This window comes from Syngnathus floridae, chromosome 3, assembly GCF_059516105.1.
Source record: "Syngnathus floridae isolate MCC-2025c chromosome 3, RoL_Sflo_1.0, whole genome shotgun sequence".
Taxonomy (NCBI): Eukaryota; Metazoa; Chordata; class Actinopteri; order Syngnathiformes; family Syngnathidae; genus Syngnathus; species Syngnathus floridae.
The window spans coordinates 21,029,190-21,050,593 of record NC_142415.1 but is presented as its reverse complement, the minus strand read 5'-3'; the positions used below and the strand labels follow the sequence as shown (position 1 = coordinate 21,050,593).

General features: G+C 38.3%; 1 protein-coding gene and 1 long non-coding RNA gene across 7 annotated transcripts in view; one reads left to right on the top strand and one right to left on the bottom strand.

The window, feature by feature from the left end:
* Positions 1-47: 47 nt before the first annotated feature.
* LOC148401076 (glycine N-acyltransferase-like) lies at positions 48-2,166 on the top strand. The gene is made up of 5 exons (XM_088371600.1): positions 48-295; positions 444-551; positions 638-761; positions 1,560-1,680; positions 1,752-2,166. Exons 1-5 carry the CDS (start codon positions 218-220, stop codon positions 2,152-2,154), a joined length of 834 nt encoding a protein of 277 aa, XP_088227726.1. The 5' UTR covers positions 48-217; the 3' UTR covers positions 2,155-2,166.
* Positions 2,167-4,214: 2,048 nt separating this feature from the next.
* Positions 4,215-21,404, bottom strand: part of LOC148401075 (uncharacterized) — a 95,719-nt gene continuing 78,529 nt past the window's right edge. For 3 of the 6 annotated variants that reach the window (XR_015857626.1, XR_015857618.1, XR_015857615.1), the window contains 3 exons: positions 7,764-7,901; positions 5,030-5,126; positions 4,215-4,954 (listed from right to left, as the gene is read on the bottom strand). This is a non-coding gene — a long non-coding RNA (uncharacterized LOC148401075). Of the gene's footprint in view, positions 4,955-5,029; positions 5,127-7,763; positions 7,902-11,603; positions 13,039-21,404 lie in introns of those variants that run through there. The other 3 variants (XR_015857616.1, XR_015857624.1, XR_015857619.1) reach the window with 3 other exon arrangements.

The following is a 21,404-nucleotide window of genomic DNA, read 5'->3' as shown; positions in this document are numbered from 1 at the left end:
TTTTAGTTCAACTAAAACACAATTTTGAAAATTGATGTGTGTTTTTATTCTGTCATACATACTTGGGACAGGGATGGTTGACAAGACAGCGACAGGTGTGCTAAGTCATGCATCTAAGGGTTAAAAAGAAATTTCTAAAGTGTGGTCACATTAAGAAACTTGTATAACTGCACCTGCCAAACACTTTGATACGGACAGTCGATTTGTGGCCAACAAAATGATCATCTTGAAGGCATTCGAGGACCTGACGTTGATGAAAGATATCCTTCATCGAGAGCTACCGGAGTCCATTAATGTAACATATTGGGTTTCTCTGTATTTGCTTTTTATTATTACTATTCTGCTACTTTTATTTCATTTATTTTAAAATTTCCAGTTGATATATTCATCATTGGGCAACTCGATGAGTGGCTGTAATTTTGCTGTGCTCGATTGTGCTTCAGGTTCTTGGTGGATTGCATCATATGCTGCAAAACAATGTGTTTCAACTGAAGATGTGCGTCGACTCCTGGCCTACGTTCAGCACGGCCATCTGCTACCGTCAAAATCAGGTCGGGAAAACGACATGGATCGATTGGAGGAATTGGATTGCTTGTTTTGTTGAGGTCTACATGATCTTGTAATGAATGATTTGCAGATTGGGAGTGATTTCAAGGGAATCAACGAGAAATACAGCATCTTCTCCAAAAACCAAAACTCTTTAAGACGTCTGCTGACTGATGACAAACTCATCCAGTGGAGAGACGGACTTGAATTTGAAGGTGGGTGAAGCAATTGAGGCAAACAGTTTGACTCCAATGTTAATATTTGAAGAAGGAAAATTTTTGTATATGCTGATTTGAATTTGCCTTCATTATTATTGAAACAGTTAGTTTTGCTGTAGGCAAATAAAAAAAAATAGATGTTTAACGTCAAGATTATCTTAGTGTTTAGTGTTTTAGATCTTTACATTGTCGAGAACGCCTGCGAGCACTTGGGTTGGGCTCTTCTAAGTTGTGTCTTACTAAGATATGATAAATACATAGAAATAAAAGCTCTAGAATTGATCATTTCACTTTTTATTTTGATATTAAATGCAAAGATTTTCAGTCAACAACAAACAAATGGTCTTACTGTTCCATTTGTTTTGTAGCAGAGTGCAAGTCCTCATCTTTAAATATGGGCGACGTGGCTTTAGTGGCATGTGAAGGTTCTCGGTTGAGATCATGCATTAATATCGCCGAGCAACCTCAAGTTGCTCCTGGTGCTGCATCAGTGTTTGAATGAGCCGTTATTCTTTGATGATAATGTGGAGCGTGTGAACGAGGAGACAGGGTAAAACATGCACACATGAACAGCTCCACATGAGACAAGTCCATGTTTTATTGCCATCCTTTGTCCTTTTAATTTGGCATTTAATCTGTAAGCACACGACTGTTAAATATCCACACTTTCCTCTGAGCATGTATATCTGTTAGTTAGTCTCGGTTATTTTAAAGTAACGTATGGAATGTGATTTAATGTGATGTATACAATTGAGGGGACGCAAAAAACGTATTGTGTTCTTTTGTCTATTTAAGTTGCAAATCATCACTCTCAAATCGTCCGTGAAATTGCTTCTCTCAGAGGAGTCCATGTTCAGGAAGATGGAGGTTACCATTCCTACATCAACTATAGCCCAGAGAAGTTGATCATGTCAGAGTAAGTAGAAAAGAAGTCATTGAATTATCTTTGTTATCTTTCTTCATATGCACTCATCCCCTCATTCACAGAAAGACATCCACGCTAGCAACATCTACTTTGAATGAGTCCCATGCGGAGCTTGTGTTCCAACAGTTGCCTTCTAGAGGATGGAAAGAGAACTTCAATCTAATAGAAGCCTATATCAAACATCTACCAAACCGCTGTGTGGTAGATGAGAAGGGACATCCCGTGTCTTGGGTGCTGACTGATGAGTTCAATGAGCTCACATTTACCTACTCTCACCCGAACTACAGACGGAAAGGTCACATTGGCCATTTGCTGTTTACTTTGATCCAACAAAAAATATCTGAAGGTTCGCCCGTCTTCTGCCAAATCCATAAAGACAACGCGGCCTCTATTATAGTCATGAGTAAGTCTGGCTTCATCCGTGGTGTGGAGACAACCTATCTGATGGTGAAGGCTGAGGGGTAAACTTGCAAATCAAACTATTTGATTTGAAAAAATATATCTTGAATTAAAATATTAATAATAATAATAATAATAATAATTCATTGAATTTGTATAGCGCTTTTCAAAAACCCAAAGAAGCTTATAAAAATATATTTATAACAACATCAATAGATGACCTTGATACTAGGGCTACAGTTTTGGGCCTCATCATGAATATTAAAATATTCTTCTAATGAGAAAGAGCAGCAGTGTTGAAAATAGCACAAGAAGATTTATCTTTCCAAAGCTACAGAGAGAAAATCTGGAGAAGACAAATTTAGGTGTTGTAATTCGTCAATTAAAGCCAATATATTTTCCAAGTCAGGACTGACTCCCCCCGATTCAAATATAGTTCTTAGTGATAAATTCAATAAAATGGTACTTTGCAGTTAAACACTGGATGTAATGCACTCCTGAAAAATTAAAGGCAGAGCAAAAATGTCAGTTCAACATTCATCTCAGTGACCAAATATGGTTATACAATCAAGTTAAGGTGGAAGAGATAAATTGGCCTAAGTGGAGCAGCTATTCCCTGCAGTTTGAACAGTGTGAAACAAATGTCCTGTTTGTTTCAACCCATAATAACAAACGATCAGTTCCAATTAGTGTTTGTCTAACCAATCACCTGCAACTTCAAAGTTGTCATCTTTAAAAATAACCCAATGTGGGTGGACTGAAGTCCTGCTTGTACTGTATATTAGCATTTAGTGCCTACTATTTCTTTTAAAATGGTAATTTTCACAACAGAGCAAAATGTTAATCAGAATTGTAAACACAGATTCATTGGGCATCTTGTGATGATAGTTGCAGAAGAAATGTTTTTGACACAATGTTAAATAAAATGTGATAACTGAATTTGGACTACATTCTCAGTAAATGCAATTTGGGTGCAGTTACTTTTTGTTATCAGCAGTTTCATCATTCCTTTTATATCAGGAGGATTACATGAGAACAAGATGTCCTGTGAAAAATTATAAAACTATATTTACAATTTAAGACAGAATATCTCTCACAGCAATATGTTTCTAGTTATCGGAGATGTGACATCTTTGAATAAATGTGCCTATGATGAGAATGGAGAGGATGTCTACTTTCTATGTATATGTTATTTTCTTAATACAGTAGATTACCACAAAAAGCTTGTAAAATGATATGTGCAAAACATGTTGATGCTATTGGACAAAAAAAACCTCAAATGCATTCTATCAGCCCATCTCAGCAGACATCATTTCAGTCAACATCAAAAAAATAACTGCTTATGCGGCTTGCTTCTTTTTTCTTTGGCTTTTTGAAGACCGAAGAGAGAAAAAGATGTGCGGGAAGAAAAGAAGCATAACCTTGATATTAAAGAAATCTGCCCAACTGAGCACAAATGTTGATTCTGTCAAGTGATGTTTCCAGTTTGATTCCAGTCCAGTACATGTATAATTATAATATTCATATTTGATATAAGACATAAATATACACTTGAAGGTCTCAGGTGGCAACATTTTGGATTCTGAAACTAAATGATGATAAAATTGTATGGGGTCTAAGGTCGAAGCGTGGCGTAACGCATTGTGGTTGACCTTCAAGGCATCAGTTTAGTCATTTTCTGAACTCCTTCAGCAAAAAAAGGCAAGTGCCCTTGAAGAATTTATGTGACAGAGGCTTCCAATTCACTTGCAATTCTCTGCAGATGCACAAGTCCGACTGACATTTCTTATTGAGCTGGTACAAATGGCATTTCCCCAGACAACTTGTTAACTTTTAAAGGTTGATGGATTCAATACACATCTGCCTCAAATAAGCAGTGGATCAGTCTGAAAAACAAAGCTCAGAGATTAGCCGCTGTCAGCTCAAGGATGAGATGTGCAATTTTGAGTGGCAAAATGTGAACGCCATTTATCTGGTGACATGGAACACACTTTATTGATCTACAAGCATTTGCTGGAACCAAGACCCTCATTTGAGAATCTCAGCTACTGAAGTCGCTATCTTTGTTCGCAAGCCCTTTTATATAAACAAAACAAAACCGAAAAATAAACATTAGCCTTTGTGCTTTTATTTAGCAAGTCAAGAATATTAAATCATACACAAACTTTGTTAAAGTATAAATACGTACAAAAACTTGGTTGTGTGTTTATAGTCATAGTTTCCTTCGGAGGGCCATTAAAATTGTCAACTCAAGTAAATGTATGAACGTCATATTATTCATTGTATCGGCTACACAACAAACTAATGACTAACTACTTTTCAAAACAGACACTGTTCAAATATTTAAAAAAAATTGAATGGAATAAAAATTGCTAGCAATAACTATTTTTTTAAAATTGAAAACAATTTGTTATTTTCGTATTGACATATGAATGTGGTGCACAATTTGTCTTAGCCGGCCACATAAAATGATTTGGTGGGCCGTATCTGGCCCCCGGGCCTTGACTTTGACACCTGTGCGCTACACGGATGCTAAATCCATTCATTTTTGTTAACCACATCCTCTTTCTGCAGCAACCCACGTGTTTCTTGACTGGCACTGTACACAATACTGTCTAAAAGTCGTAAAATATTTTATCAACATAAATAACAAATTAATCCCGAGTAAAAGAAGTTAATACTTTGTGGAAAAAATTTCATTGGCAAGGACAGTTTCTTGAAGTTGGTGAACATATTTACCTTTGAGACATTTCTGTGATTAAGGGCTATATAAATAAATTTGACTTATCTTGACTCACAGCTCAAAAGGGAATTTGGCCCATTCCTCTTTACAGAAGCTCTGGAAATCCTTCAAGTTTCTGCTCTGCTGCATAAAAAGATTAATCAGTAAAAATCCAAACGTCTGTGTTCCTGACAAACATTGCAAATAAATCTTAGATACCTGCAGAAATAAGATGTCATCGGGTTATGATGACGTAGATATGGCGGCAGTATGTCAAAAAGGTTATGGGTCCAATTCCTTAGCCACTGACCTACATCTGTAACATCATTCTTATTTCAATATTCTTTGAGGTTATTAACACATTGTGTTAATGTGCTTTAAAAACATAAATGTCGAGGAACAAAAGCAATATGCTGCATGTCTAAAAGTTAACAATTGCTAATAGCCTAATGAAGCCATGTTTGAATTAGCTAGACATTTGCATCTAAGCTTCCACTCAGCCAAGAAAATGTCCCCGAGACAGCCTGCATGGCTTTGTTTTGTATTAAACCCGGATTAGATTTTTGCCATAAAATATGAGCTTTCAGTTAGGCCCTTTAATGAAAACGGTGCACGTGTGTGTGCATGTGTGTGCGCATGTGTGTGTGCGCACCAAAAGGAGAGTAAAAGGAATGACCAGTTTGTAATCCAAGAATTGGACATTCTTCATATTAAAAAAGAAAAATGTTCAGTCCGTATTGAAAACTCAAACTTGTGCAAAGTAGTTTGCATTATATTTTAACTGGCCAGCATGTCTTGCGACTATAATTATTTTTATTTTTTTTTGCATTTTGTACGTCTAGGGCATCAATGTTGTAACATGGGAGCTTTAACGAATGCAAGAAAGGCAGAACCGAGGTGTGACGTTTGACACCCAAGACTCTCTTCCTTCGTCGTTATGTTCAAAATTGCCGCTGTCTGCCAAGAATACTATGTCACCCTCAATGATGTTCCCACACGTCTAATTATTTGATTGCGGGATGCCGCCGTCCCTGTCAGTGTGCACAGCTTCACAAACCTCACTCATGGCTTATGTGTAAAAGGCAAAGGCGGATAAATGTCAATTCGACTGTTGCAGCTCAGATGCAGCATTTTGTAGCTGCACTGTGGCACACAAGCAATTCCAAATTGCTGTTCCCGCATTTATGCTGATTGCGATTGACTGCCAATGGTATGATTTATAGATTGAGCATGACATATTGTTACGGCCTTTGTGATACTAGTTGCCGGAGTTCTTTGAATAGACAAAGAGGACAACGCAGTCCTCAGTGTATGGAAGTGTGTGTCGTGACAGCCTTGATGCTGGATCTGCTCAAGGGGGTGCCTGACAAGTAAAGCTGCAATATGATATACGCCAGAAGGAATGAAAGTAGGGGTTTTTTTTTTTTGTTTTTTTTTTGCACAAAGCTAAAATATACGAGACAGGGTGACTGCATGAAGAGTTTCAATAACTTATTCCGGCTTTGGGGCATTGAAATCTTAGTGCATGAACAAGAGAATAAATAGATAATAATTCTTTACATTTGTACGTCCTTACAATGCTGCAACAAAAAAGTAAAGTTAAAAAAAAAGAAAACCCAAAAATATTATTACTATGCAAATAACGTTATAATAATTGTAAATATTTGATCAGTTTTAATATTTGATAGCAAAATGAAAATAAAAAAAGTAAAGCAAAAAAAGAAGAAAAACAAAAAAATTGAATTACTATGCAAATAATATTGTGATAATTGTAAACATTTGATCAGTTTTAAGATTTGGTACCAATCTAAAAATAAAATAAATAACTAAAATAAAATTAAATAAAAAAACTAAAGTTTGCTTAAAACCTTGTTCAGCTAATCCATAAAACATTTTTCTACAGTCGTTGGCAAAACATTTCTGTCTTGTGCTTTTTCCCTTTAGGGAAATAAGTGGGAAGTAGGTCATGCCTTTTTTGGACTAACCATTTTCTGTTGATACATCATGAATATTTGATGAACGTAAAGTCCCGTGTGGATAAGAGGAAATATCAACGACTCTGCGGAAGTTGTAAAAGATGATGTAAACACAGACTTTAACAGCAGTTAGCAATACTGTAAAGCTACAAAAATGTGTTTTGCATAGCTCTCCAGTTTTCTTACACAATCCAAAAGCACGAATGCTCGCTTTTTTGTAATGTCATAAATGGGAGTTTATCATGAATTAATAATCATTTACCAATACAATTTCTTTTTATCGCATTCGAACTGAGAAAACCAAAATGTTTTCAACATGACCTTAGATGATGTCCTCCAACGACTTCTATTTTTTGACTAAAACCAACACGAAGTGGTGATGCATGTTTTATTATGCATTAATCGAGACACCCTACATTTTACACTTATGACCCTAAAAGCATCAAGCTTTCCAAGGGCAAAACAGCTATCATTGCACTTTGGAAGATTAATGCCAGGCTTATACATAGGTCACCTTCTCGACTGTAGAAGGACAGCACGGGCCTGCGTTTGGAAATATTACTGTATATTCAGTTGAACCTTGGAATGTATGATTGAGTTGTTTGGAATAATTGGAATAAACAAAAATAAAATCTATACCTGAAAAAGGCTAACTACTTTGCATTTTAGTAGCAGAGAAAAATCATACGATCTTTTTTGCCACACCGACGTTGGTTCAAAACAAAATCAAAATGTTCTCGCGAGGCGGGAAGGCATAGCCTGCTATTCAAAATGTTACTTATGTATTTAATTGTCAATTTTTGTGGCACTAGTATTCAACAATGAAGTAAAAATGGCTGAATTTTAACATTGATCAATTTTAACCAAACCTAAAATTTAATGGACAGACCATTGTGCAACGCGCAACTGAGTGTCAGAGTGATATCGACGATTTAATCCATCCTTAAGGTGTACAACATAAAGACTGTAGGTCTGACCTTCTCAAATGGTGGAGGACAGTCAAAGATTTATGTCACGGTTGAGAGCTTCTGTTGGGGAGGTTGACAGATGGATAATCCTGTGGTTTAAACTTGGCAAATATTGATCCGGCGGTCCTGCGTTGCAGGCTTGCCGACCTGAAATTGGGTGAAATAGATTATTCTGTAGAGTCAAAAAGAAGACAAATGAGGAGGAGCAAAATATGCTATCTTGATCATCAGACTGGATAACACTGAAAGGGTGCATAAGCGTAGCCCCATTTGAAGATCGGTCAACGTTGGTCTTTGCATTGTGGCTTTAAATGCATGTCTTCTCATTCATCAAAGCATGCATTATCCTGCCTCTAGTAACATTAACCTTGATAGCGTAGCCTCGAATGAGACTTGAAATGAGACTTTGGTGGGTCATGTAATCGAGGTGAGTGATTGCTACTATATTTAAAAAAAAAAAAGAATCTGGTAAACTAATGAGTATTTTTAACATTTTTAAATATGTATCAAAGCATTGAGTTTTCAAAGTTTTGCAATATAATATGGAGGCATTGTCGTAGTTTCATACACACGAGTGTGTGGTTCATTTTGAAAAGTCTATGACTTTTGAATGAATTTATTGTCCGCCATGTTTTGAGTATTAAGGCTTTCATCAAGTAAATCATAACACAATTTCATTTTCTAAACTTATTGTCTTTATTTTAGAACGTATTTATTGTCCACTGTCTTTTGAGTATTAGGCCTTTCAGTAAGTAAACCATAACACGTGTCCATTTTCTATACTCGAGAGCTAAAGCAGTTCAATTCAGGCAAAAGGCAGATGAAACCACAATCTGACAATCACAGTCACACACAATGGCAAATGTACTACAACACAATGAGTCAAAGTATTAATTGGCTCCACATAACATTGGTGTGTGTATTTGTATGGATTTAAAGAGACACTCAGTCACGGGTAATGACATAAATTGACATTAAATACATTGCTTTTCTAATGCTATATAAGCGTGATGGAAAATAAACAGATTCTGTATACAAAAGGCACAGATGACAGTGTGTGTGCTGAATATCACTGCAAAAGTGGTTTTCCTTTTTTACAAATCCATTAACAATTGCACAATGGTTCACTGTTTACGGCGGTTAAATTGCTTTTTTTCCCCCATTTTATTTTATGCTGCATTTGAGTTAAATCATAATTGGACATTCAAGCGTATGATTGCAATTCAGCTCACAAGGCTTGTGAATAATTTAGTGCTCCAGTGGTGTTTGCATTTCTTCAGTGACATACGAACGAAACATAAGTGTGATAACAAGGGAGTGCCGAGAGACGTGGAAACACCTTCGTGGAGGTGTGCGACGTACTGAAAAAATCATGCGTAACACGTTCCTTCGGATATTACGACCATCGGCACAACACTTTTTCTGCACTTAGCCTTCAGTTCCTTGTTTAAGGGCACCCCAGTGTGTTGGAGCCAAACTGCTTACAAAAACCCCCGAGAATATTTTCCAAGCTACATTACTTTCATACGAAAAGATGTGCCGCTGGCACCGGCTGGTGGCAAATTCAGGCGAGCTCTATATTGCCATTGCCTGTTGGCATAGTAGCAGCAACATGTTAAAATTATTTATAGAGTTATGTATATATTTTTTAAATCATTATAGGTGTTATTTGCTGCCCTCAGTGTCAGGTTGTGTTGCATTGATGATGAAGAGGCAGAGAAGGTCCCCAAGAAATAAGCTTAACTGTAAAAGTTGTTCCTACAAAATAGAGCAAATATGTGTAATGTATTTTTGTCTGCAGAGAGAGAGAGAGAGGGAAAGAGAGGGACAAGTGTGTGCGTGATTAATGGGCTCCTTTGCACATTTTAGTTCAAGAGATGGATTAGCGAATTATTTGTCAGGTCTCCTGCCTCTCCTTCTTGGGCCCTGCCCCCTTTTTTTCCCCTCTGTGTGTGTTCAAGTACGTGTGTGTACGCAGGATTAGAGCTAGATGCACTCAATCCTTGTCAGCTGCATTCCGAAGCTAGTCTTGAACTCCGACTCGTCACCAGTTTGACTCACTCGGCTACCAAGTGAGCTCCCTTAAGATGCTGTTTATGCCTCATCTAACAGAATCGGAGCTTTTGCTCAGAGTTTCTGCACCTGTACCCTCACCTGGTTTTCCTCATTTTCTGCCCACCTGATCCAACTTTGGTTCTTGTCATAATCACCATTTGCAATCAGCTCTCGTACCAATAGTGTCATGGAACTAGAGCCGCATGTTCTTACACATTGTCACGGAGTGCTACCATGACCTTGGTGAAGTTTTCAGCAAAGATCATGCTGCGGCCCTCCCTACCCCTTTCCACAGCCCTTATGATTGTGCCATCGATCTCCAGCCCGGAGCCACTCTCCCTAGTAGATGACTCTATAACATCTTGTGACTGGAAAGAGAGACTATGAAAAAATATCTCTGAATATCTCCTTGCAGGTATTATTCTATCATTGTCCTCCATGGTAGGTGAAAGGGGGAAGAAGGATGCGACTTTAAGACCTTGCATAGACTAATAAAATCAATAAACTCCCCATCGAGAACAAATATCCCCTTCTATCGATTGATTCAGCGTTCGTCCTTCTCCACCGCGCCAGTTAATTCCAAGCTCGTCCTGGACAATGCTTGCCGCCTCGTTTGAATTAGAGTAGAAGATTGGAAGACAGCATTCAATATCTCCATTAAGACACTATGAATACCTCATCAGGCTGTTTGGGTTAACAAAAGCTCACAATCATGTATTAATGTCCTTTGGGACAAGACTAACAAATTTGTGTTTGTCTAACTTGATAACATGTTGATTTTGCAGTTGTCCTCTGAATGCAAAGAGCATGAGCCACTCCTGCTCCAGAATCTGAGACGTCTCTAAAACCACGTTTTTTTCTGAGTGGCCTAAACCTAATGACGCCTTTGGTCTCACTTCCACCACCATCCCATTCCGTCGGTTGATGTTGATGATGCGGACTTTGCTTTCAGCAACCTCAAGAGTCAATTTCCATTTGCTCCTGCTCTCGTTTCTCTCTATCCTTTTTGTCAGATCATTGTGGTGGTGGGCACTACTGAGGTGGGAGTGAGTGCTGCTTTTTTTTTTCTTACAGTAGAGTCTTCCCAGAAAAGCACAATTACTGTATCGGCAAACGGAAACTCTTGGCAGTGAAATTGGCTCTTGAGGGATTGGGCCAAGGCTATGAACTTTTTTTGTCATTTCCCAGCGTGACCAGCCATTCAGGATTTTCAATAACCACATTTTTCTTTTACTGGATAATAGAAATTACACGCAACAAACTTCATTTGGTAAAATAGGTCAAAGCAGGTTCATAAGACCGGGGCAAAGCAGCAGTTAAAATAAAAGATGTCTCCACTGCATTTTGTCTTCAAGAGCTACCAAGGATGACCATAAAAAAGAAAGTTTGTTTTGATATAATTATATGATGCTAAGTTATTTTTGTTCAGGAGCACTGCGTAAGAGCTTTGAGTTGAAGTGTTGACACTTCGAGGAAAAAAAAAAGACCTTGACAGAAAGCTGAGAGTTGCATTTCGTAGCGTTAATTGCTTTTGTGTAGTGTGGCTTTTGTACAATATATTGCAAAATAGACATCCAGTATTGACCTCCAAACAATTACTTCCATGTAATACTCCCATAGGTGAGACAACATAAAAATCTCTGGACAAAAAGCAAAGATAATTTGCTGACCAAGCATTCCACGCTTATTGAATCGTAAAAAGTAAAAGAAAATATATCGGATCTCTTATGAGTTTATATCTGTCACTTTTATTTTCACATTGTGAATTCAGTGGGGAACATGGCTTCAGAAACACAATAGCTCCAAAATCAAAACTTATATTTTGGATTGCACAGCGCATTCATTTGAGGCTTTAAAAATTACATTATGATTGACATATGAACCCAAAGGATTAACATGATTTCAAGCACCAAATTGTGTCTATTTGCTTTAATGTAATGGACGATTGCAAAGCAAAAGCAGATTATTGGAAGACAGCTATTTCCAAGCTTTTGTGCATTAATATCTACAAACAGGGAAAGAAAGAGGCCGTCTAAGCGCAAACCTTATTAGTCAGAACCCGTCTAATCCCACATGCTGTGGGCCCGTGGCAGTGGAACATCACTGGGTTGTTGTCTACTTAATATTCGTCCAGATTATTTGCACTGCTTTGAGAGACAAACAAATACTGGAATGCTCCAAGAAAGTACAGCACAAGGAGGGTAAATAAATATATTGGGGAAAATCTTGACAGGTTATTACACCCTGTGGGATTAAGAAGGAGAAAGTTGGAGCATTGGTTTATTTGTAGTTTGATTTGAACAGCAAATGAACTGTTTAATAAAGTGCTTACTTGATAAAGAGAGAATGCAAAGTGGGCGATTTCGATATTTAAGCAGCTCATCAGCACACATAAAAAATTTAACAAAACTAAAAGTAATACTTGTACCTAAAATTTTGCTGTAGTTTCGACAGCTTTGCGATGCAATTTTTTTTTAATCTTAAAAAAAATGCACAGTGAGCACAAGTGTGACATTGTATTAAACGCAGAATACAAACATACATGTCAGACGGAATACAAACAACATAGCGTGACAACTATCATGGTCCTTTGTAATCTATTTTTTAAACCAGCCATGAAGACACAGCAGCCAGGGAAAAAAAATTAAATAAAATAAATGAACAATAAATCACAATGGCACATTGTGAGCATGTAAAAGTAGCCTAAGGATATCGTTTTATTTTTTCACTCCATCAGCAAGATTGAGATGAGATTCAAAAAGACACATGCATAGCAGTATGAAGAAGAAACACCTCACTGAATTACAAAATGACTCATGTGCTGTACAATTATATTATTTTCGCAAGATATATTTTAAATATCCAGCGATTTATTAATTTAGCTTCCCATTATTATCTCTATGAGCTTACCCATTTATCTATGATGCTAAGTCAAGCATAGTGCTAAAAAAATCTTAGCACTGTTTTTGTGGGTCAATGACATCATGTGATTGGATTAATGACTCAATGAATTTGTTCCAATAAAGCAGAACAGATTATATTTAAAATTTGGGAGCCATTAATAAATCATTGCTTTTTTTTTTTTTTTCTGTGCCATCAATGGATGATAATGTTTCTGTTGCTTATCTTTTTTTTTTTTTCTCTGTGCCTCTCCATGAGAGTTTCATGGGTAGTACTGGCACCGTTCTTCTTGGCAGAGGCAATATCACGGGGCAGTTGGCATATCACTCTAATTGAAAACACAAAGGGAGCAAAAGAGTCTTTTGAATTTGAATGAACACAACATTTCCAAAACAAACAAACACATTATTATGGCTCATTTTCTTAAATGGCTGATAAGCCTGTTGGGACAATTGCTTTGCTAAGGCCAATCTGCCTCTCAGGGACTTATTTAATTGTTTGTTTCCACCAAATGCCATTTTTATTATTTTTGAGCCACTGTAAAATGTTCAAGTCCACCTTCAAGTTTCTCTACATTGACTACATTTTCTCCCATTTTTTTTTTTTTTATCAAGTTGCCAAGGATATGCATTTATGCTGTAAACAGTTTCACAACATAGCTGCAGGGAAAAGTTTATCCAAACGGCCTCCACAGAATCACAGACTAAATTCATAACAAGCTGAATAAAACATTGCCTTATAAAAGGATCCAATTTAAAAGCATAAACCGGTAAAGCTTTGGCTACGCAATTTAATCTTAAATGTTTGTGTAGCATATATGTATACACAATTAGATGAAATAAATAAAAATATTAAATTAATAATAATACGTATAATAATAGTACGTGTCAGAAAAATCTCATGTTGCCTCATTAGTATTCCAAGCCTTAAATTAGAACATGTGTTAAACATCTGTGTAATATACCGTACTTCATTTTCCTGTGAGAGCTGACTTAAGCAAGAACATAGTCATCTACATCTTCATCTTTTTTCCCCAGATAAAGAAATTGGACATTCCTAATTAACACGGCTCATTTGTTCGCTTTGACTCCTTTTTTTCTTTCTTTGCATCATTTTCACAATTCTCAAATGAATGCATGAGCAGTGACTTATACCGTCCTCATTTTTCTGATTTATCCAGCAGATCCGTTCACGCTGTCAAGATCTCTGCTGTGACTACAGATTAGCCTTTTTGAACATACACCCTGCGTCCTTGTCTCATCTTGTGCCGGGGCCAGCGTGGCTTTTTGCACTTGTGCATGGACAGCGTGTCGGAGGTGCTTCTGGCCATGAATGAATACAGCAGAATATGAAAAGGTTAGCGTCATCAATTACGGTTAAGGGAGGGATGCTACATGGGGAGGATGGAGTGTGAGATTCTGTTTTAACGGAAAAGACGCTAGAGCGGGCCATGCCTTGGATTTAGGTCACCTCGGATTAAGATAAATGGTTGTCTCAGAAAGCCAAATAAGTTTCTCACTCCCGGCCAGAATGTCATTACAAGTGAGGACATGGCCACCCCCTCCCCCCCTGCAAAATGCATGTGCTCTTTAAATAAACATTAACGGGCATCTTTTGCGGTCAGTTTAATCTCTTCGTTTTGTCAAGTAGTTGAAAACACAACAGTTATGTTTCCTTAGCGCTCTCACACGCTTTCTGCAAAGGTTAGCAAAATGCCTTAACGCTTTGGTGCCTCGCTTGAAGGAATTAGAGTCAGATGATTTCCATATTTAACCCATGCTCCATTTCCAGCATAATCAGTATTTTACTGTACCGATTAACAAGTAATCACTTCATCATGTAATACTAATAAGCCTCTTAGTTTACTGTCATATGTACGATGATGTATGAATCTTGGGGGAGATGTCAGGAAATATTCCAAAGCCTTTTGAGGCTAGGCCGAAGAGTTAGAAAACTGACCCTGTGGAAACAAAGGACTTTCAAGCGGGCCCTCCGAGGCCCATTAAAAGCATGCAAACATGGATCGCTCTCAACGGTATTTTTGCTGGAGCGCAGTGGATGAAGGTCAGCGGATCAAAAGCTTTTGGCTGACATTTCTTGGTGCCTGATGAGCCCTCTTGGGTTTCATTGATTAGCCAATGAGAGAGTGGAAGAACGACATTGAACAGATAAAAACAAAGTGACTTGTCCCGCTTCAGATGAAGAAAACTTCTTTTCCTTTCAGCTTACCCGTGAGAAATGAGCGATCGGGGGCCTTCTCCTCAGCCGCAAGACACTTAATCTGAGTTTGAGCACTGTCAAAGATCCTCACATCCCGAAAAGTGGCGATAAGACACTGACGGCCGTGTAACCATATTAACCATTCAAGGTGTTTATCGTCAGGCCTTATTTTCAGTCCTCTTATTGCATTAGACGTTTTGATTGAATTTGGACAAAAGTGACCCCTTCCCAATCCCACAAATGTTTTAATTAAGACGTTAATTATAAAAAATGTACCAGTGAGACAGAACAGAATGTATTTCTGATAAGAGAGGAAATTTAGAGCAGCCATCTCCAGGCATTGTTTTCCAATATCCATATTCTTGGCCAACTATTTAATATACAGTGCGGTGCAGTCGTAGCGATGTGTCAGCTAATGTTTGTGCTTTAGCGTGTTTAGAGAAACTAAACTAGACATTTGTCTCAAAGTAATACTAAAGCGGTGTGTGTTTTTTTTTGCACCCATAAAATATAACAGAACAAAATGATCCATATTCTGACGGAAAAATCAAAACTGTGCTGTTTTACTGCGGCTATTTGAGACAAATAAATGCTTTGCCTGTTGGAGGAAAGCGAGAGAGAATCATTTTGTGGCATGTTAATGAACGACTTTCCAAGCTTGCTGGCTCCGGCGCTAGAATATATTTAAATAGAAAAATAAGCCCCGTCTGACATCTGGGAATCTCCGTTCTCAGAACGAATAATCCTCATTTGAGATTAGCATGGTAAACTAGATGCAAAACAGTCTGTGTGAGAGGGTTACTTTGCACACACACATTTTTTTCGGGGGGCCTCGTTTCTCATAAGCATCGGTCAAAATGAGCCCCTCGGGCATTGTTGGAGAAACATAACGAGGATGATCACAAGTGGCGGAATGTTGTCCTCGGTGTCCCATGTGCCTTTCAGTTGGTTTGTGCATAATCCTGGAAGTCGTCTTGAAGTTTGCCACTTTGTCATTCTGTTGTCAATCAAACATTGTAACAAAGATTTGTTTCGGTTTGACTTCCAGTCTTTTTACATGATTACTGTTTGTTTTATTGTCACCACACAGTATAACACTTTTGTTTGACAACTTTTGCGAAAACAATCAGTATATTGACAAGGATGGCCACTGAGGCCTGATCTCCAAGCTTTTCACTCAGCCTCCATTACAACAAATCTGCGATCTGACTTTGAAGACCCTCAACTTTAGCAATTAATTCATTCACTGCCAACCCATTTAATATCATTGTCTATAACTGTCAATGGCACTGAATGAGTTAAATTCCAGCACTTCATCACAGACTATCAGATCAGGTTTATCGATGGGGATAACCGTACGAAGGTTCTGCTTTGTCACAGCACCGGCGACTACCTTTTTTCACCCGACAGGCCGAAAATAGGATCGGCCGCCCACAGAGATCTGACCACAGCCAGACTTGCCCCGCTCTAATGGTGCATGACTGTTTGATTAATTGCCCCACGTCACTGCCTGTCACCTGGTCTGTTGTGATGAGAACATGGTGGAACAAGGGTGTTTAAAGTTTGTGGGAATAAAGCAGATGGTCTGACCATACCGATAGACTGACCCACAAGTGTGTGTTATGCCGACCCACATTTAACAACAGATGTGTCATTTTGTCGATTTCAGAGTAATGAACATTCTAGGGAGATACCGTTTACCTCCATTTAATTGCAGTTGTGCTAAAGTTGACCGTTCTGGAATTTCCATTCACTTTTCAGGTTGATACTTGGGATTGCTAATTTCTATACTGCCAATATGATGAGCAGTTCAAGCGCCGGGGGGGGGGGGATAGGCAGGATATGTTGAACAAGCTAACAAGTGGGAAAGTTAAAATAAGACAGTCTCACACATGATCCCGGTTTATGGCAGGTACCACCGTAGCTATGACATGAGGGTGAGTTTAATGAGCAGGGCTTCATACCTTGCCAGCTGCCTCCTTAACACTAACATAGCTGTTCCTGTCACTTTGGGATGACAGATGTGGAAGCAATTGATTTTCCCGACACGGTTGCTATTGAATTCAGGATGTGGAAAGGTCCTTAAACCTTCCACAATGCTTTGAAACCCCAATCAACAGCCAATCTGAAAATGACGTAGCTTCTATTTCCTTGCTCCACGTGGCATCAAGACTAACAAAGTTGAGTTTTTACAAATTGATCATTTAAATAAAATCCCCCCATAATGTAATAATCTTAAAGTTTTCCTCAAATTCTGATACAGCTATTGCATTGTGTGTTACGAAAATAAGAATCTTTTTCAGCCTTGGTCAGTCCTGTAACAATAAATAAATAAATAAATACATTCCTGAGATGTGTAGCATACATTTTTTTAAAATTTAAATTAGAATTTTAACTGGATGCTGTTGTTGAAATAAAAAGATAGGGTTGCCCAATGTTGTAAAACAGTCAAACAATGATACGAAGGAGGCAGACAGACATGAAGCTCGCATTGGCCAACACGGTCCTTGCAATTATTCCTCAGTGACGGTGTTTCAAATGTTGAGACACATATCTCTGTGGCTCGTCCCATGAGTTAAACACTTGATGATAGTGGCCGAGGGAAATAAGTGGGTTCGGTCTCCATCGTGCAAAAGACCGGTAGCATCATTACAGAATTAAGAGGTGTGTGTCAAACCCCCAGTGGGCTTGTGTCATGCACCAGTCTGTGCCGGTGGTTATCTGACACTGAAGGTTTCCTCAATGACAATGTATTATTGCTTTCTCTCCCTTCACTTGTCTTCTTTCACTCTTGCTTTCCTCCCTCGTTGTCTCACTGTCCTATCGTGTGGCCCAACAATCCTTCTTGGAAGTGCCAATGAACTGTGGCTCACAGGCCTAAAAATATCTGCCCCTAGACAATGCTGGTGCATATCTGAGCCTCTTCTACCTGTTCTATTTGGGCCTACATTTCTGGATCATCTTCACCCAGCCCCATTTATTTCTCCTTGAGCTATGTCATGCTTATCAGGCTGTTCCAGAATTTAACAAGACTCTTATGACCCACAAGCATCAAAGTCTATAGAATAGATTTTTTTTTTTTTTTTTTTTTTTTTTTACATTTTGTCATGAGACAGGGCTTTGACAAGTACACCATGTCTGCAATAAATGACAGTAGCAGCCAAACGAGCAATGCTGGCAAAAACTCCAATCCCCAACGTGTCGCATATCCTGGAGTGTCCTCACGGGTGGATTGTAGCCTGCTGGCCATATAATGTATTGCACAGGTCCGACTTGCAAAGCAGGGGGTGTGAAAATATAAACAATCTCCTTTTAAATAAACCTATGTAGCATGTTATCCCTATCTTGTTACGGTATGGGTTTTCATGACACTTGTAATTTCCTGAATCGACAAATAGAATTGATTTGAGTTGCCTTCAATTGCATTTCACACACAATGCAATCAGCAATCATGAGCACTATTGATTTGAGAAGAAGTACCAATTTGGATGAACATGCACACTGCGTGTGTCATTTGTGTTCGCAACGTGAAATATGTGACGGACGAACGGACAGATAGATAGATAGATACTAGAAAGACAGACTGGATGGATGGATGGATGGATGGATGGATGGATGGATGGATGGATGGATGGATGGATAGATGGATGGATGGATAGATGGATAGATGGATAGATGGATAGATGGATAGATGGATAGATGGATAGATGGATAGATAGATAGATAGATAGATAGATAGATAGATAGATAGATAGATAGATAGACGTGCGTGTATTGTGTGTGTGTGCGTGCGTGTGTGTGTGTCTTGAGAGGGTTTGTTAATGAGCCAAGGTAATCAATGCCTGCAGAGATTACTTTGATGGAAGCCTTTGAGAAAACAATGCGGCGTAATGACCTCTGTCTGAGGAAAGCACAAAGCAAAGAAACCAAACAAGACGAGTGACCTTCAGCTGGGTTCCAGCACGCGCACAACTGACCGATTAATTCACTGCTTACACACGTGTTGATTTAGCTCACCTTGGAGAGAAGACAAGAATAAACGGATGGGAGGCGTTGCATCTAATTATGACTGATAGTGACCCCCCTTTAAGTTTCACCCTTTAAGCAGCAAGAAAAAGCTTAGAATGACGATGAAAACTCTAAATCAGCTTTCATGTAAGCTTCATTTTTTTTTTTTTTGCCTAGTTTTTCCTAATTCAACTTAAATGGACTTTGCCGTCCTCAAAGTGGCTCCTCTGCATAATGTAAATGTCACAAATCCTTTTCACTCTTTAATCCAGTCAGGATATTGTTAAGCAAGAATTAATCCTGGGAACGCAAAAGATATGCAAATGCCAAACAAAGTCAGCCGTGTTATTGTCTTTAGTACTCTTCAATGTTCCTGTTAGGACTGGACTGCACTTAAAACCACTCATTTGAGACTTGAACAATTGTTTAGTGAGTTATATTGTCTGCACGCGTGCAATATAGTAAAAGACACGTTTGCATTTAATGTGTCCGCCGGGCATTGATGGACGATGATTTGGCTTTAAAGTCTGACATCTCTGCTTGTATAATGACGTATCACAAAGTAATTTATATTTGTCAGTGATGAGAAGCCGTTACACCGCCGTGCCTGTCATGCTTCTCGTCTCACCATCATGCAAGTTTAATGGGAAGCTTACTGCAAAATCATTGACTCCATGCTGTGTCCAAGCAATTATTTTATACTGAGCAAACAATATATATCATAGAGAGGAGTTGTTAGCGAAGTTGTTGTTGTTGTACGTATAGACACTTAAGCAAAACACTCGGTTGAGTTGAGTAGATTTAGGATTAGTTGATTTAATGATAAATCATTTGTGTCGCAGTTCTGAGTTTGGTAGTTCGAATGTGGGCTGAGGCCTATGATGAAGAGCTTTGAGGAAAATAAGTCAACTTAGCTAACCTTACTCACTCGCTCCTCTAATTAATTATTATTTTTATATATTTTTGAACATATGATATATATATTACAGTATATTGAATATTAAAACCAGATGAATGTAAATGATTGAGATAATTGGTTCTGAGCGGAATACTTTCTGTCAGCTGTGTGTTCAGCAAGACTGTTTTGACTTCAAAATGTCAGCCCAGTATTGACTGGACAAATCCCCCGTGGCATGAAAGTTGCTTTAGGCCACAATGCTGCTTAAAAATGCCACGGTGTGCATTTATTGCAGCAAGTAAGCCTGCATAGTTGCCAGTAATTACTGTCAAAACATCAAGTAGTCTCGCTATCGGGCCAAGAGAAAAATAAATAAGTAAATACAAATGGGCAGTTGTTAAAGACAAAGGTGTTGGGACATATTGATGAAATCCACGAGGGGATGAATGATTAAATTTGCACGTATCTTCATCAATGCCACGACCTTAATACAACCTCATAAATCGATGCTAGTGGCTGTGTTAATAATTGTCTTATTCCTCCTTTAAATTATAACCAAAACGGACATTTCTGAACACAGCTAGATTTCTTTTTGTAACTTTAAAAACAAGTGAGAAATTTTGCAATGGCAATGATTGGCATTTTCTGCCATTAAGTTGCTTTTTTACCCCCCGGTTATTTCTCTGCTTTTCACTTCAACATATCCTTCAGCTTCTGTTTATATTTACTGCCATTATACCTTCTCGATACATTTTAATGATGACTGACTGTCTGCTTTTGTACTGTAAAAAGACAATATGTGTGAATCGAGATATTTTTAGATTTGAGTGGGAAATCATTCTTGTGTTGCAAACATTGCCATATTTTCAAAAATAAAATTACCATTGCAACGTAACAATCAGTGCCAGTGTATTATTTTGAGCGCAAATATGTTATTTGTACTCCACTTGCAGCCAGTGATGCTCTCATGTCTTGATGTGTGCATGACTGGGATTTACAAGCTCCATCTATTTGCAGTGTGAGATCTAATGCACGGTTGGCTGCGCATTGTCGTAGGCGTTGAAGAGCGACAAGCCAATGACAGCGCGTTATGCACTACTGCTTTCAGTTTGCAGGATTATCTGTAAGACTGTCACGACATTAACTCAACTCATTTGGTGTGTAACAGTTGTTATTAGGGAGTCGGGCTCTGGCTATTGGACTCGTTGCATCAGGCCGAATGTATCAAATGTTATTTATATAATCGCTGCCATTAGGCAGAATCTCCTCCAATATTCGGACTTTTCATCATCTCACAAGTGTTGCCCACGTATTAAGGCAGGGGTGTCAAACTAATTTTTGTCGCGGGCCGCATCATAGTTTCCATCGGAGGGCCATTACGAAAAAACTGTTCAAATATTTTTAAAAAATCAAAGGTAACAAAAATTGCTAGCAATATCGGTATTTTTTAACAGTTTTTAACTTTAGTATTGACAGATGAAGTTGATGTACAATTTGTCTTTGGGGGCCACGTAAAATGATTTGACGGGCCGTATCTGGCCCCCGGGCCTTGAGTTTGACACCAATGT